At 46.0% G+C, this 17,874-nt stretch overlaps 1 protein-coding gene across 3 annotated transcripts in view; it reads left to right on the top strand.

Annotated features, from left to right (window-relative positions):
• The window catches only part of dnaaf9 (dynein axonemal assembly factor 9), a 253,896-nt gene that overhangs the window by 58,271 nt on the left and 177,751 nt on the right, over positions 1-17,874 (top strand). For 2 of the 3 annotated variants that reach the window (XM_078554544.1, XM_078554564.1), the window contains 3 exons: positions 5,675-5,752; positions 5,966-6,067; positions 6,504-6,620. In XM_078554544.1, the coding sequence (XP_078410670.1) occupies positions 5,675-5,752; positions 5,966-6,067; positions 6,504-6,620 (297 nt within the window). The remainder of the gene's footprint in view (positions 1-5,674; positions 5,753-5,965; positions 6,068-6,503; positions 6,621-17,874) is intronic. The other variant, XM_078554554.1, reaches the window with a different exon arrangement.

Below are 17,874 nucleotides of genomic sequence, written 5' to 3' on the forward strand. Positions count from 1 at the left end.
CCCTCTCTCTCTGTCGCATGCCCTCTCTTCCCCTCTCTCTCTGTCGCGTGCCCTCTCTTCCTCTCTCTCTCTGTCGCGTGCCCTCTCTTCCTCTCTCTCTCTCTGTCGCGTGCCCTCTCTTCCTCTCTCTCTCTGTCGCGTGCCCTCTCTTCCTCTCTCTCTCTCTGTCGCGTGCCCTCTCTTCCCCTCTCTCTCTGTCGCGTGCCCTCTCTTCCTCTCTCTCTCTCTCTGTCGCGTGCCCTCTCTTCCTCTCTCTCTCTGTCGCGTGCCCTCTCTTCCTCTCTCTCTCTCTGTCGCGTGCCCTCTCTTCCCCTCTCTCTCTGTCGCGTGCCCTCTCTTCCTCTCTCTCTCTCTCTGTCGCGTGCCCTCTCTTCCTCTCTCTCTCTGCCGTGTGCCCTCTCTTCCTCTCTCTCTCTCTCTCTCTCTCTCTCTGTCGAGCCCTCTCTTCCTCTCTCCCTCTCTCTGTCGCGTGCCCTCTCTTCCTCTCTCCCTCTGTCGCGTGCCCTCTCTTCCTCTCTCTCTCTCTCTGTCGCGTCCCCTCTCTTCCTCTCTCTCTCTCTGTCGCGTGCCCTCTCTTCCTCTCTCTCTCTGCCGTGTGCCCTCTCTTCCTCTCTCTCTCTCTCTCTCTCTCTGTCGAGCCCTCTCTTCCTCTCTCCCTCTCTCTGTCGCGTGCCCTCTCTTCCTCTCTCCCTCTGTCGCGTGCCCTCTCTTCCTCTCTCTCTCTCTCTGTCGCGTGCCCTCTCTTCCTCTCTCTCTCTCTCTGTCGCGTGCCCTCTCTTCCTCTCTCTCTCTCTCTGTCGCGTGCCCTCTCTTCCTCTCTCTCTCTCTCTGTCGCGTGCCCTCTCTTCCCCTCTCTCTCTGTCGCGTGCCCTCTCTTCCTCTCTCTCTGTCGCGTGCCCTCTCTTCCTCTCTCTCTCTGCCGTGTGCCCTCTCTTCCTCTCTCTCTCTCTCTCTCTCTCTGTCGAGCCCTCTCTTCCTCTCTCCCTCTCTCTGTCGCGTGCCCTCTCTTCCTCTCTCCCTCTGTCGCGTGCCCTCTCTTCCTCTCTCTCTCTCTCTGTCGCGTGCCCTCTCTTCCTCTCTCTCTCTCTCTGTCGCGTGCCCTCTCTTCCTCTCTCTCTCTGTCGCGTGCCCTCTCTTCCTCTCTCTCTCTCTCTGTCGTGTGCCCTCTCTTCCTCTCTCTCTCTCTGTCGCGTGCCCTCTCTTCCCCTCTCTCTCTGTCGCGTGCCCTCTCTTCCTCTCTCTCTGTCGCGTGCCCTCTCTTCCTCTCTCTCTCTGTCGTGTGCCCTCTCTTCCGCTGTCTCTCTCTCTCTGTCGCGTGCCCTCTCTTCCTCTCTCTCTCTCTCTGTCGCGTGCCCTCTCTTCCTCTCTCTCTGTCGCGTGCCCTCTCTTCCTCTCTCTCTGTCGCGTGCCCTCTCTTCCTCTCTCTCTCTCTGTCGCGTGCCCTCTCTTCCTCTCTCTCTCTCTGTCGCGTGCCCTCTCTTCCTCTCTCTCTCTCTGTCGCGTGCCCTCTCTTCCTCTCTCTCTCTCTCTGTCGCGTGCCCTCTCTTCCTCTCTCTCTCTCTGTCGCGTGCCCTCTCTTCCTCTCTCTCTCTGTCGCGTGCCCTCTCTTCCTCTCTCTCTCTGTCGCGTGCCCTCTCTTCCTCTCTCTCTCTCTGTCGCGTGCCCTCTCTTCCTCTCTCTCTCTCTCTCTCTGTCGCGTGCCCTCTCTTCCTCTCTCTCTCTGTCGCGTGTCCTCTCTTCCTCTCTCTGTCGCGTGCCCTCTCTTCCTCTCTCTCTCTGTCGCGTGCCCTCTCTTCCTCTCTCTCTCTGTCGCGTGCCCTCTCTTCCTCTCTCTCTCTCTGTCGCGTGCCCTCTCTTCCTCTCTCTCTCTCTCTCTGTCGCGTTCCCTCTCTTCCTCTCTCTCTCTGTCGCGTGCCCTCTCGTTCCATCTCTCTCTCTGTCGCGTGCCCTCTCTTCCTCTCTCTCTCTGTCGTGTGCCCTCTCTTCCTCTCTCTCTCTGTCGCGTGCCCTCTCTTCCTCTCTCTCTCTGTCGCGTGCCCTCTCTTCCTCTCTCTCTCTGTCGCGTGCCCTCTCGTTCCATCTCTCTCTCTCTGTCGCGTGCCCTCTCTTCCTCTCTCTCTCTGTCGCGTGCCCTCTCTTCCTCTCTCTCTCTGTCTCTCTCTCTCTGCTCCCCCGCCCCCACGTGCGAGTAACCCCAATCTTCACCCCTGCAGTACGTGCCCCCGCTCTTTCCACACCCCCCCCCCCCCCCAACTCCGCGCACTCAACCCCGCTCTCCCGGCCATCCTTCTTAACAGCCACTCCTCTGCCCTTTTCCAGCCGATTCATCTGACTTGCTGACCCCAAACAACCCTCTCCCCGATGACCACCCCCTATTATTGTCTCCCACTGACTCCACCTTCTTGCTCTTGCTCTCTCCCGCTCCATCCCGCTGTTCGTTCTTGCTTGCGCTTTTTCTTGCTCTGTCTTTTTCCACCTGACCCTGCCATTCTCCCTTTCTCTCTGCAGACAGACAAAATTGGAAGGGATAGTCAGTACTGAGGTGGACTACAGCTAATTATAATATATTAATCTAAAAGATTGAGCATATATTTGGCAAACTAAACTTTCAACATGGATAAGTGTGAAGCATTAAATTTCATTAAGAAAATTGACCTAGCCCCACAAGCTTTGAAGAGCAGACTTTAAATTAGGGATAGAGAAGCAAAGAGATCTGGGACGATAAGTACACAAACCATTAAAAGTTGCGAAGCAAGTTAGAAGGCCATATCTAAAGCAATTTAAGTACTGGGGTTTATTTCTAGAGTATTGGAATTGAAAAGTAAATAAATTATCCTAAACTGCTGTTGAATTTTGGTTGGATTACATCTGGAATATTGTGAACTGTGCTGGTCTCCATATTTTAAAAATAATATAAGGGCACTGGAGAGAATGCAAAGAAGATCTATAAAGATGGCCGCAGACTGAGATTATACCTATCAGGAAAGGATGAACTGCTTGGGTTTCTATTTTCCCTTGACAGAGGAGGCTGAGGTGTGACATAATAGCGGTCTTAACAAGTAGGAAAATTGTGATAGGGTAGACACAGTGAGTGTTCCCACTTTTGTGAAAGAGCAAAGCTGGAGGCCAGCAATACAAGATAGTTGCCAAAGAAAACTCAGATAGGGAATTCATAAGGAAACTGTTTACACAGAGTGATGAGAATGTGGAACTCACTACCACAGGTAGAAGTTGAGGCAAATAGTATGGATGCACTTCAGAAGAGGTTGGATAAGCATACCAGGGCAAACAGAATATGATGATGGAGTTAGGTAAGGAAGGATGGAATGAGGCATGAGTGGAGTATGAACACCAGTGTGAACTATTTGGGCCAAATGGTCTATTTCTGCACTGTATGTTTTGTGTAATTCTATGTAAATAGCAATATTGCTGGCAGTTTAGGGAGATAAGTGGAGATGTTTAGAACATAAGAATTTCTTTGTGGTACTAGCTCATGAGGAACTGGGGCACTATTGCAGCAACAGTAATAGGTAGTGAGAGGGTGTAATTATGACATTTTTAGAGGAAATTTCTATTCTAAGTGTGGACATTGCAGTTTATAATTGGTAAACTGTTGAGAGGAAATGTACACAAATGCAAGGTATTGAATATAATTAACCTGTGGCATTATACATGGTAATTCAGAGAAAACGGCCTCTGCTATAGTTCTCTCCACTGGCATTGTGCTGTTTCTGTCTTTTTTGCTCGTTTTTCTTCTCTTCACTCTCAACCTTTTGCTTCTCTCTTCCTTCAGTTGGGATTGTGAGGAAAGGATTGATCATTGTCGGGCTGCATTTGGGATAGAGGCTGTGGAGAAAATATGGCTCTCTGCAACTCTGTATCCAATGTATTCTCCCAATCATTAATGTTCCTCCCTACATTTTCACTTGCACTGTCCTGACCTTTTCTCTGAGCTGCCAGCTGAACTCTTATGTCCTTACCTCCCACTTGCTTTGCTGTCACTCAACTTAGTCTAACCATTCATCTAACTCCTACTTGCTTCAATCCAGGATGGTAACAGTCCTCCATTACTCAACCTGTTTCAATCATCCCTACCTATCTGTTTACCTTACAGGCTTTGTTTGCTTTCAATTTTCAACTATATAAAGTTTAAAAAATTTAAAGTGAGGAAAGGCACACATCCTTTGTCTTATAGGCATTCACAGTGGTGTGAGCAATTAGCATGTACCTTTCCTAACTTAATCAAGCACAAATTAGATACTTAGTTGGTTTCAAAATTCAACATATTTTTGTTTTTCAAAGTTGACTTGAAATAAACTATTGAACTGAAACTATGGGTAGAAAATAAAGAAAGATATCCCATCAGTCTGCTGACAAGTACTGATGCACCCTGACCAATTAAGTATACTGCAGAATACATGGGAATCCAAACCCAGATTATTGGGAGAGATTAAAGTAAAAACTTTAATGAAACTAATAGATGTCACAAAAGACAGACACGTTATTGTGAAATACATAGATTATTTCCAATTTCAATACGAGATTAACTATGGAATAACCTATCTTCATGTTTTCATCAAGTCATAATTTTTTTCAGTAGTCACTGAATGTGAAGAACGAATTAAAATTGCACAAAGTCCATGTTAATCACATAATTTTCCATCCAAAGAACAAAATACATATTTTCTGAGATATATCATAATCCGTGGTCCAAGTAACAGTTAAACCATGTTGGGCGGTATTTTTCGGAAAAGGAGATTTCCCATTCCACCACCCTAAGAGTTGGCGGGGAATGCATCCTCGCCAATCCCAGCAGCCCTCCAGCCATTTCTCATTCCAAAGAGCGTTAACTGGCTGGAGATGGGACTTTCGCCCTACACTCGGGTGCTACCAGCAATGGTGGTCCAGACTGGGACGACAAGCAGCCCTCTGAATCGAAATACGAGTCCAGGATCAGGTAAGCCTGGGGAGCTGCTGGCTGAAGGGGGTGTGGAGAGGGGAATGGGAGTGATGGCGAGGAGGCCCAGGAAGAAGAGAGTACCTGTGGGGGTGCGGACCTTAGTGGGGTGAAGCCCGATGTGGAAAGGGGACCTTAATGGATGTGCCCTCTCCCCTTTCCTGCCTGAGGCCAGAGCAGGGCAACCTGCTGGGCTTGAAGTACCCCCCATCCCTCCCTCCGGCCTCTCAACTCTTCCTGCCAGCCTCAAAATTGAGGCCAGCGGGAAAGAGCCGCAATTTGTACAAGGTCAGGCGAGCCTGCTCTAGGCCTTGCCTGCCCCTGGTAAAATTGCAGACAGGTTGGAGGCTGGTGGGAAGGCCAACTGGGGAATTCATTCCCCCCACCCACCCCAGCCCTGCCATCACCACCATCCCCCACCAACTGCAAATCCACCATTGGGGGACTTTAAAAAGGTGCCCGTTAGGTGAGAACCATCTAAGTTCACTTTCTTGTATGAGTTGTTACTTGCATGTATAAACATTAAAGTGAGGATAAGAGAACTTTTTAATTTATAATACTGATTGTGCACATATAATTCTATTTGTCAGGAAGGCTCTAATTAATGTATTGTTTCTAATAAAATGGACATTTTTATACCTCTTCATAACTTAAAGAAATGTATTAAAAAATGGTCTACTTTGTGTAATGTTTTCAGTCTTTTTGTTTCAATTGTAGTTGTTTGATGCTAGCGAGGAGCTATGGCAGACCTATAACAAATTGGATCCTGTCTCCCTGGAAGTCTTGATTACTGAGGTAATGTTATAATAAATATTTTAGAATCCATATCCATCCTTATGAATAATAACTTAAAAGGATAAGGAGTTTATACATATAACATGTTATGGATATCTTATTTTGTAATGTTTTCAGTAAGAACTGAAAAAGGCTGCTTGTGAAATAGGGTGCGTTGTAGGAGCTTTAACAATTTGTTTGCTCTACTCTTTCTGTCCATTTTGAATGTTTCAGGATTTGATGGCATTTGACAGACAGTGGGCAAGCTTCTTTTCCAACTTTGACATTGAGGGTTCTTCCTCAATCCTGGAACTTTCTGAGGCACAGGCTGGAGAGGTGGGAAATATAACATTATTACAATACAGTTTATGCCATCGACATTTGCCATTCTCTTTTGATAATTCTTCAGTTCCTGAAAGAAACGCAAGCATAAAAATTATGCCTTTACCCTAAAATAAGTAAACTGGCCAGAATAAAGGAATTTTAAATTTACAGCTTTAATTCAGACAGCTGGATTTTTTTCTATCGGCTGTTTAGTTAACAGCTGTTATTTTGACTGGGATTATGGTTTGGAGCTGCGAGGAAGCTGAATTCTGAACTGAGACAACTGATGCAATACAATGGGTCAAAGTCATAAAGCTTAGAATCCTCACTGTGTCTTATTAAAGGTTGGTTTACATTGTTTTGGTTGTGACAATTTTAAGTATTGTTTCTCATTAAACTGTTTTTCCCTATTTTTGTTCATAATTCTCCTACCCTGCCCCTTACACAGCCACTTGCCTTCACATATACTTCATATAGCTGGAAGAGCAGACAAATGGGCTGCAAGCTGCTGCATGGCTTTCAACACCAGTGCTCTTCCATGGATCAACTAATGGGAGGCATGATGGTAAGGGGTCTGAAATTCAACATGTCGGTTTTAAGCCCTGCAATGGGATGCTGTAGGTTGTTCCACTTGCTCCACTATAAACCCAGCTGAAAATGATGACAGCTGTTATAGTCACGTGTCAGCTACTGATACTATATGGGATGAAAATTGGCATTGATGTAGACCTTTTATGCATTTTTAACAATTAAATGATGCAACACTTTGGTTATGTTCAAAATATAACGCTCATTAATGTCCATTCCATGCCCCCTCATATAACCCATGCTGCCTCTATACGCTCTCGTGCCCCCTTAATGGCCACTCGCCCAGTATCCACTATGTCTTTGAAATAGACATTGGGCAGGATTTTTCACTTAGCGGACGGGCGTGCATCCAACCCGCTCAAGCGTAAAATGACGTGTCATGATGTCAGGCGAGCGTCCCGACATCATTGCACACTCACGTGATATTTTGGTTGCCGGGCATGCGCAGGAGTCGGCAGCGCGCCCGCTGACAATTAACTTTAACCTCATTAGATTAAAGAAACCATTCTAGCTCACAGCGAATGGAACATATTAACATTGAAAAGCAGATGGCTAATTTTTTTTCTTAATTTAAGATGGCCTGTCAATCAAAGCAGTCCAGGAGCAGGCTGAGGATTTTTTCTCTGACAGCTGCTGAAGGCTTTTTCATTTTAAAAACATTCTGGATATTTAAATTACTTTCGATCACTTTAGATTGGGACCTGAATGTTGAACAGTATGTGACTTTTAGGAACAATAGGAAGTTAGGAAAATGTGGAGGGGTGGCTGTGTTACCTAAAGACAACATCAGCACAATAGGGAGGGATTGCCTAAATTCAGGAAACCAGTATATTGAAGTGGTTTGGGTAGAGATGAAGAATAATAAAGGCAAGAAGTCACTTGTGGGAGTGGTGTACAGGCCCCCTAACAGTAATCTCACAATAGGATGGGGTATCAAAGAAAAAGTAGTGGGAACTTGTCAGAAAGGTATGACGATCATCACGGGGGATTTTAATCTGCATATAGACTGAAAAAAATCACATGGGCAAGGATAGTGTAGATGACAAAATCATAGAATGTTTTCGGGATAATTTCTTAGATTAGCATGTTCTGGAACCAACCAGGGAGCAGGCTACTCAGACTTGGTATTGTGCAACGAGATACGATTAAACAATGACCTCAAAGTGAAGGTGCTCTTGGGAGCAGTGATTATAGTATGATTGAATTTTGCATTTAGTGTGAGGGAGAGAAAAGATGAGTAATTTAAACTTAAATAAGGGCAATTGTGAGGGCATGAAAGCAGAGCTAGCAGAAATGAACTGGCAATTTAGGTTAGGGTTTAGGGTTAGTAGAGAGGCAGTGCCAAACATTTAAGGCATTCCAATGAGAAAGAAAAATTCCAAGGGGAGGAGCACCATCTGCGGTTAACTAAAAAAGTTAAAGCTAGTATCAAACTTGAAAAAAAGGATATAATTGTGCAAAGATGGGTGGCAGGTCAGAAGATTGGACAGACGATTAAAGAACAGCAAAGAATGATGAGAAGATGAATAAGGGGGGGGGGAATTAGAGTAGGAGAGAAAGATAGCTAGAAATATGAAGACAGATAGTTAGAGTTTCTCTAGATATTTAAAAAAAGAAAGGTAACAAAGGTGAGCGTTGGTCCTATTGAAAGTGCATCTGCGGAATTGATATTGGAAAATAAGCAGATGGCAGATGAATTGAACTGGTATTTTGCACAGTTTTCACTATAGAGGATACAAGTAATATCCCAGAAACAGCTGTAAAACAGGAATTGGAAGGGAGGGAGGATCTCAAGAAAATACAATCACCAGACAAGTGGTACTTAGCAAATTGTTGGAACTGAGGGTTGATAAGTTTCCGGGCCCTGATGGAGTTCGTCCCTAGGGTCTTGAAAGAAGCGGCTAGTGAGTAGTTGATACATTGGTTTTAATTTTCCAAAATTCACTAGATTTGGGGAAAGTTCCATTAGATTGGAAAATAGCTAATGTAACTCCTTTATTCAAAAAGGGAAGAAGGCAGAAAGCAGGAAACTATAGGCCAGTTATCTTAACATCTGTCATAGGGAAAATTTTAGAAGATATTATTAAAGACGTTATACTTAGGTTTCCAGAAGGCAGTCAGCAGCACGTGGAGGAGAGTGCGAGAGGAAGACGCTGGGACAGGCAGTCAGCAGCAACATCTAGTCGATACTTGAGTAGGAGTATGGGTAAAATAAAAGCAAGGTCCATATTCTATTTAGTTAAAGTGTGTCTAGGGAGCTCAGTCCCGTGATTTGCACATCCTACACTATGTGTAGACGCTCCTGGCGGTCTGGATGACCATGCGTGCAGGAGGTGCCTGGACACCTGGAGCAACTCGAGCTCCGGGCTTTGGAGTCAACCACATTGCTGTGTGTCTGGAGTCACATGTAGGCCAGACCAGGTAAGGGCGATGGATTTCCTTCCCTAAAGGACATTAGTGAACCAGATGGCTTTTTACAACATACGGCAATGGTTTCATGGTCATTATCAGATTTTTACTGAATTCAAATTTCACCATCCGTGTTGGGATTCAAACCCAGGTCCCCAGAGCATTACCCTGGGTCTCTGGAATACTAGTCCACTGACAATACCACTATGCCACCGCCTCCCCTATAAATTATAGCAGTGAGGAGGAATGATATCTTGGAAGGATCATCAAATGAGGCTATATGTGTAGAAGTAAAAAACATGAAAGGGGCAGACACGCTATTGGGTGTGTTCTGTAGGCCGCTAAACGGTCAGGGAGAGATAGAGGATCAAATATGTAATCAAATTTCAGAGAAGTATAAGAATAATAAGGCAGTAATAGCAGATGATTTTAACTCCCCAAATATTAACTGGAATAGTTTGTTTTGTCGTGCAAGGTAGGGAGGGAGCAAAAGTCTTCAGTTGCACCCAGGAGAACTTTTTTAGCTAGTAAATAGAAAGCCCAACAAGGCAGTTCTGGACATAATATTCGGAAATGAGGGGCATGGACAGGGTGGATAGGGAGCAGCTGTTCCCCTTAGTTGAAGAGTCAGTCACGAGGGGGCATAAGTTCAAGGTGAGGGGCAGGAGGTTTAGGGGGAATGTGAGGAAAAACTTTTTTTACCCAGAGGGTGGTGATGGTCAGGAGTGCACTGCCTGGGAGGGTGGTGGAGGCATGTTGCCTTTCATCCTTTAAAAAGTACCTGGATGTGCACTTGGCACGTCAAAACATTCAAGGCTATGGGCCAAGTACTGGTAAATGGGATTAAGTAGGTAGGTCAGGTGTTTCTCATGTGTCGGTGCAGACTTGATGAGCCGAAGGGCCTCTTCTGCACTGTGAGATACTGTGAAATGAGCCCAGGCACGTGGAAGACGTATCAGTAGGGGAGCATTTTGGAGATAGTGACCATAACTCAGTTAGATTTAGGAGGTTTATGGAAAAGGATAAGTTTGGGCCGGGAATAAAAGTTCTAAACTGGGGAAAGGCTAATTTTACTAAGATGAGATATGATTTGGCCCAAGTGTCGTTGGACTAGAAATCCAGAGACCCAGGGTAAATGCTCTGGGGACCCGGGTTCGAATCCCAACACGGCAGATGGTAGAATTTGAATTCAATAAAAATCTGGAATAAATGATGACCATGAAACCATTGTCGATTGTTGGAAAAACCCATCTGGTTCACTAATGTCCTTTAGGGAAGGAAATCTGTTGCCCTTACCTAGCCTGGCCTACATGTGACTCCAGATCCACAGCAATCTGATTGACTCTTAAATGCCCTCTAAAATGGCCTAACAAGCCACTCAGTTGTATCAAAACCACTATAAAGCCACAAAAAAAAGTAATGTAACTGGTTGGATCACCCAGCATCGACCTAGGCACCAGAAGTGACAACGGCAAATTCAGCCCTGTTGACCCTGCAAAGTCCTCCTTACTAACAAGTGGGGGCTAGTGCCAAAATTGGGAGAGCTGTCTCACAGACTAGTCAAACAACAGTCTGACATAGTCATCCTAACAGAATTATATCTTACAGATAATGTCCCAGACACCACCATCGCCATCCCTGGGTGTGTCCTGTCCCACCGGCAGGACAGACCTAGTAGAAGTGGCGGCACAGTGGTATACAGTCCATAAGACATAGGAGCAGAAATTAGGCCATTCGGCCCATCGAGTCTGCTCCGCCATTCAATCATGGCTGATAAGTTTCTCAACCCCATTCTCCCGCCTTCTCCCCGTAACGGTCGGGTGGGAGTTGCCCTGGAATTCCCCAACATCGACTCCAGACCCCATGAAGTCTCATGGCATCAGGTCAAACATGGGCAAGGAAACCTCCTGCTGATTACCACCTACCGTCCTCCCTCAGCTGATGAATTAGTGCTCCTCCATGTTGAACATCGCTTGGAGGAGGCACTGAGGGTGGCAAGGGCGCAGAATGTACTCTGGGTGGGAGACTTCAAAGTCCATCATCAAGAGTGGCTCGGTAGCACCACTACAGACCGAGCTGCCTGAGTTCTAAATTACATAGTTGCTGGACTGGATCTGAGGCAGATGGTGAGGGAACCAACAAGAGGGAAAAATATACTTGACCATCTCCTCACCAACCTGCCTGCCGCAAATGCATCTGTCCATGACAGTATCGGTAGGATACTGCACAGTTGACAAAGTCCTGCCTTCACAATGAGGAAACCCTCCGTCGTGTTGTATGGCACTACCACTGTGCTAAATGAGATGGTTTTCGAACAGGTCTAGCAACTCGAGACTGGGCATCCATGAGGTGCTGTGGGCAATCAGCAGCAGCAGAAGAATTGTACTCGAACACAATCTGTAATCTCATGGCCTGGCATATCCCCTACTCTACCATTAACATCAAGCCAGGGGATCAACCCTGGTTCAATGAAGAGTGCAGGAGGGCATGCCAGGAGCAGCACCAAGCATACCTAAAAATGAGGTGTCAACTTGGTGAAGCTATAACACAGGACAACTTGTCTAAGCTAAGAGCTAAGCGATCCCACAACCAACTGAGCAGACCCAAGCTCTGCAGTCCTGCCACATCCAGTCGCGAATAGTGGTGGACAATTGAACAACTTACTGGAGGAGGAGACTCCACAAATATCCCCATCCTGAATGATGGGGTAGCCCAGCACAGCAGTGCAAAAGATGAGGCTGAAGCATTTGCTACAATCTTCAGCCAGAAGTGCCGAGTGGATGATCCAGCTCGTCTTCCTCTGGAGGTCCCCAGCATCACAGATGCCAGTCTTCAGCCAATTTGATTCACTCTATCAAGAAACGGCTGAAGGCACTGGATACTGCAAAGGCTATGGGTCCTGACAATATTCCGTCAATAGCACTGAAGACTTGTGCTCCAGAACTTGCCACGGCCCTAGCCAAGCTGTTCCAGTATAGCTACAACACTGGCATCTACCTGGCTATGTGGAAAATTGCCCAGGTATTCCCTGTACACACAAAGCAGGACAAATCTAACCCGGCCTATTACCAAGATAAAAGCAAAATACTGCGGATGCTGGAAATCTGAAACAAAAACAGAAAATGCTGGAAAAACTCAGCAGGTCTAACAGCATCTGTGGAGAGAAAAAAAAATCAGAGTTAATGTTTCGAGTCCATGTGACTCTTCTTCAGAGCTCCCCAGATGCTGTTTGACCTGCTGGGTTTTTCCAGCATTTTCTGCTTTTGTTCCCACCTATTACTATCCCATCAATCAGTAAAGCAATGGAAGGGGTTTATCCACAGTTCTATCAAGTAACACTTGCTTAGCAATAACCTTATTAAAGCCCAGGTTGGGTTCCGCTAGGGCCACTCAGCTCCTGTCCTCATTGCAGCCTTGGTTCAAACATGGGCAAAAGAGCTGAACTCCCGAGATGAAGTGAGAGTGACTGCCCTTGACATTAAGGCCACATTTGACCGAGCGTGGCATCAAAGAGCCCTAGCAGAACAAGAGCCAGTGGGAATCGGGGAAAACTCTCCGCTGGTTGGAGCACAGAGGAAGGTTGTTGTGGTTATTGGAGGTTAATCATCTCAATTCCAGGCCATCACTGCAGGAGTTCCCCAGGGTAGTGTCCTCGGCCCATCCATCTTCAGCTGCTTCATCAATGACCTTCCTTCAATCATAAGGTCAGAAGTGGGGATGTTTGCTGATGATTACATGCTGTTCAGCACCATTCGCAACGACTCAGATACTGAAGCAGCCTATGTCCAACTGCAGCAAGACCTGGACAATATCCAGGCTTGGGCTGATAAGTGGCAAGTAACATTCATGCCACACAAGTGCCAGGCAGTGACCATCTCCAACAATAGAGAATCTAACCATCGCCCCTTTACATTCAATTACCATGACTGAATCTCCCACTATCAACATCCTGGGGGTTACCATTGACCAGAAACTGAACTGGAGTCGTCATACAATACTCTGGTTACAAGAGCAGATCAAAGGCTAGGAATCCTACGATGACGAACTCACCTCCTGACTCCCCAAAGCCTTTCCACTATCTACAAGGCACAAGTCAGAAGCGTGATGAAATATTCCCACTTGTCTGAATGAGTGCAGGTCCCACAAAACTGAAGAAGCTTGACACCGTCCAGGACAAAGCAGCCCCCTTGATTGGCACCACATCCACAAACATTCGACCCCTCCACCACCGACGCACAGTAACAGCAGTGTGTACCATCTACAAGATGCACTGCAGGAATTCACCAAGGCTCCTTCGACAGCGCCTTCTAAACCCAAGGGCACTACCATGTAGAAAGTCAAGCAGAGAAATGGAAACACCGCTACCTGGAAATTCCCCTCCAAGTCACTCACCATCCTGACTTGGAAATATATCACCATTCCTTCACTGTCATTGGGTCAATACCCTGGAACCCCCATCCTAACAGCACTGTGGGTGTACCTGCACCACATGGACTGCAGCAGTTCAAGAAGGCAACTCACCACCACCTTCTGAAGGGCAACTAGGGATGGGCAATAAATGCTGGGCCAGCCAGTGAAGCCCATATCCCGTGAATGAATAAAAAAAAATTGGGAGCAGCTACTTACAGAAAAAATTGTCAGAGCAGTGGAAGGCATTCAGAGAGGAAGTAGCGAGTGTACAGGGCAAATATGTTCCCATAAAGACAAAGGGTGGGACCAAGTCTGGAGAACCCTGGATATCAAGGGACATAAAGGTTAGGATTAAGAAAAAACGGAGAGGCTTATGGCAGATACCGTGGGCTCAGTATGGCAGAGTCCCTAGAGGAGTATAAAAAGTGCAGAGGGGGAACTTAAAAAGGAAATTAGGAAAGCTAGAGAGTGCATGAGAAAGCATTGGTAGGTAGAATAGAGGAAAACCCAAAGGGGTTTTTTAATAATATAAAGAGCAAGAGAATAACTAGGGAAAGAGTAGGGCCAATTAGGGACCATAGAGGTAATCTGTGTGTGGACCCGGAAGACGTGGATACAGTCCTCAATGAATACTTTGCGTCCGTCTTCACAATGGAAAAGGACGGCGCAGGTATAGACATCAGGGTGGAGGACTGTGAAATATTAGAGGAAATTAACAGAGAGAGAGGAGGTACTAGCGGGTTTAGCGGCCTTAAAAGTGGATAAATCCGTAGGCCCAATTGAGATGTATCCCAAGCTGCTGAGGGAGGCAAGGGAAGAGATATCAGAAGCCCTGATGAGGGTAATGCATTTGATGTGGTCTAGATGGACTTTAGCAATACTTTTGATAAGGTCCCTCGCTGAAGACTGGTCAACAAAGTAAGAGCCCATGGGATCCAAAGCAAAGTGGCACGTTGGATCCAAAATTGGCTGAGAGGCAGTAAGCAGAGGGTGATGGTAGAGGGATGTTTCTGTAACTGGAAGTCGGTTTCCAGTGGGGTTCCGCAGGGCTCGGTGCTGGGACCCTTGCTGTTTGTGGTATACGTAAATGATTTGGACTTAAGTGTAGGGGGAATGATCAAGAAGTCCCCGGATGACATGAAAATTGGTAGGGAGGTAAATAATGAGGAGGATGGCCGTAAACTGCGAGGATATCAATGGACTGGTCAGGTGGGCAGAGCAATGGCAAATGGAATTCAACTCGGAAAATATGAGGTCATGCACTTGGGGAGGGCTAACAAGGCAAGGGATCACACTGAATGGTAGGACCTGGAAAGTACTGCAGATCAGAGGGACCTATCCACAGATCCCTGAAGGTAGCAGGGCAGGTAGATAAGGTGTTTAAGAAGGCATATGGGATACTTGCCTTTATTAGCTGAGGCATAGAATACAAGAGCAGAGAGGTTATGCTAGAACTGTATAAAATGCTGGTTAGGCCACAACTGGAGTACTGCGTGCAGTTGTAGTCACCACATTATAGGAAAGATGTGATTGCACTGGAGAGGGTGCAAAGGAGATTTACCTGGATGCAGCCTGGGCTGGAGGATCTGAGCTATGAGGAAAGATTGGATACGCTGGGGTTGTTTTCCTTAGCAGCCAAGGTTGAGAGGGGACCTGATAGGTGTGTATAAGATTATGAGGGCATAGATAGGGTATGTGGGAAGGCACTTTTTCCATTAGTGGAGGGGTTAATAACCAGGAGGCATAGACTTAAGCTAATAAGTAAAAGGCTAAGAGGGGAGTTGAGGAGAAATTTTTTCACCCAGAGGGTGGTGGGAGTCCGGAACTCACTGTCTGAAAGGGTGATTGAGTCAGGAACTTCGTAACATTTAAGTATTTAGCTATTCACTTGCATTGCCGTAGCCTCTAGGGCTATGGACCAAGCGCTGGAAAATGGGATTAGTGAAGTCAGATCTTTGTTGACCGGCATGGACACGATGGGCTGAATAGCCTTTTTCTGTACTATAAACTTCTGAGTCTATAAGGCATTTGATAAGCTCCCTCATGAAAGCTTATTGCAGAAAATTAAAGCTCATGGTGTGTGGGGTAACATTGGTATGGATAGAAGATTGGCTAACTAACAGGAAACAGTGGGCATAAATGGCTCATTTTCTGGTTGGTAGGACGTGATGAGTGGTGTGCCACAGGGATCTGTGCTGGGACCTCAACTCTTTATAATTTTTATAAATGATTTGGATGAAGGAACTGATGGTATTGTTGCTAACTTTGCTGATGCCACAAAAATAGGTAGGATAATAAGTTGTGAATAGGACATAAGGAGGCCACAAAAGGATAAAGATAGGTTCGGTGAGATCTAGCAAATGGAGTCTAATATGGGAAAATGTGAGGTTGTCTATTTTGGCAGGATGAATAAAAAATGAAGCATATTATGTAAATGGTGAGAGATTGCAGAGCTCTTGAGTTGCAAAGGGATCTGGGTATCCGAGTGCATGAATCACAAAAGACTAGTATGCAGGTGCAGCAAGTAATTAGCAAAGTGAATAGAATGTTATCGTTTATTGCAAGTGGAATTGAATACGAGTGTAGTGAGGTTATGCTTCAGTTGTACAGGGCATTGGTGAGACGACATCTGGAGCACTGTGTACAGTATTGGTCCCCTTATTGAAGGATGTAAATGCATTAGAAGCAGTTCAGAGAAGATTTCCTAGATTAATATCCTGGAATGGGTGGGTTGCCTTATGAAAAAGGACTGGACAGGCTAGGCTTGTATCCACTGGAATTTAAAAGAGTAAGGGACGACTTGATTGATCTATGTAAGATCCTGAGGGGACTTTACAGGGTGGATGTGGAAAGGATATTTCCTCTTGTGGGAGAATCTGGAACTCGGTGTCACTGTTTCAAAACTAAGAGGTCGCCCATTTAGGAAAACCTTTTTCTCTCAGGGTTGAGACTTCTCGATAAATTCTCGATAGATAAGGAGGTGGAAGGTTATTAGGGATAGGCAGGAATGTGAAGTTGATGTTAAAATCAGATCAACCGTAATCTTCTCGAATGGCGGAGCAGGCCTGAAGGGCCGAGTGGCCTACTCCTCCTAATTCATATGCTTGTATGTATGTTCTTATATAATTACATCACAGATCCTAACCACTGCAGTAAAAACACATCTAACTTACAATACAGTATCTAATTAATGAAAGTGAAAGAACAAATGTTTATTTTGTGTTTCAAAGCCTGTTAATGAAAGAATTCCAGAAGCAGGTGATTGTTTTTTTTTGGTTCCCTACTTGGGACTGGTGTTTCCCTGTGCTTCATGCCTGCTCTGAGGGGCCATGAATCATGCCTACTTACTGAAGGAGCCCGACTCCACTAATATTGTGGGAGGTTTGAACTGCCCACTCCCATAATGGAGCTGGCAAGGATGGGAATGCTGTGTGCGGCCAATCCCTTATCCTGTGCCAGCGAAAATTGCTGGAAACAGTAATGGGGGCGGAATCTGGTCCCACCTGTCATTTTTAAAGGGCTCCCGAGTCATCACTACTCAGCGAAAATCTGGCCTTGCTGTCTCATAGAGTCATAGAGGTCTACAGCACAGAAAAAGGCCCTTTAGCCCATCGACTCTGCGCCGGTCAAACAAGTACATAACTATTCTAATCCCATTTTCCAGCACTAGGCCCATAGCCTTGTATGCCATGGCATCACAAGTGCACATCCAAATACTTCTTAAATGTTATGAGGGTTTCTGCCCCTACCACCCTTTCAGGCAGTGAGTTCCAGATTCCCACCACCCTCTGGGTGAAAAAATTCTTTCTCACATCCCCTCTAAACCTCCTGCCCCTTACCTTAAACCTAAGCCCACTGGTTATTGAACCCTCCACCAAGGGGAAAAGTTCCTTCCTGTCTACCCTATCTATGCCCCTCATAATTTTATACGCCCCAATCATGTCCCCGTCAATGTCCCCTGCTCCAAGGAAAATAACCCCAGCCTATCCAATCTTTCCTCATGACTCAAACTCTCCAGCCCAGGCAATATCCTGGTAAATCTCCTCTGCACTCTCTCTAGTGCAATCACATCCTCCCTATAATGCGGATTACAGAACTGCATGCAATACTCTAGCTGTGGCCTAACCAGCATTTTATACAGTTCAGCATAACCTCCTTGCTCTTATATTCTGTGCCTCGGCTAATAAAGGCAAGTATCCCAAATGCCTTCTTAACCACCTTATCCGCTACCTTAAGGGACCGGTGGACATGCACACCAAGGTCCCTCTGATCCTCGGTACTTCCCAGGGCCCTACCATTCATCGTGCATTCCCATACCTTGTTTGTCCTGCCCAAGTGCATCACCTCACACTTATCTGGGTTAAGTTTCAGTTACCACTGATCAGCCCATCTGACCAGCCCGCCTATATCCT

The sequence above is a fragment of the Cetorhinus maximus genome, chromosome 1, assembly GCF_964194155.1.
Source record: "Cetorhinus maximus chromosome 1, sCetMax3.hap1.1, whole genome shotgun sequence".
Taxonomy (NCBI): Eukaryota; Metazoa; Chordata; class Chondrichthyes; order Lamniformes; family Cetorhinidae; genus Cetorhinus; species Cetorhinus maximus.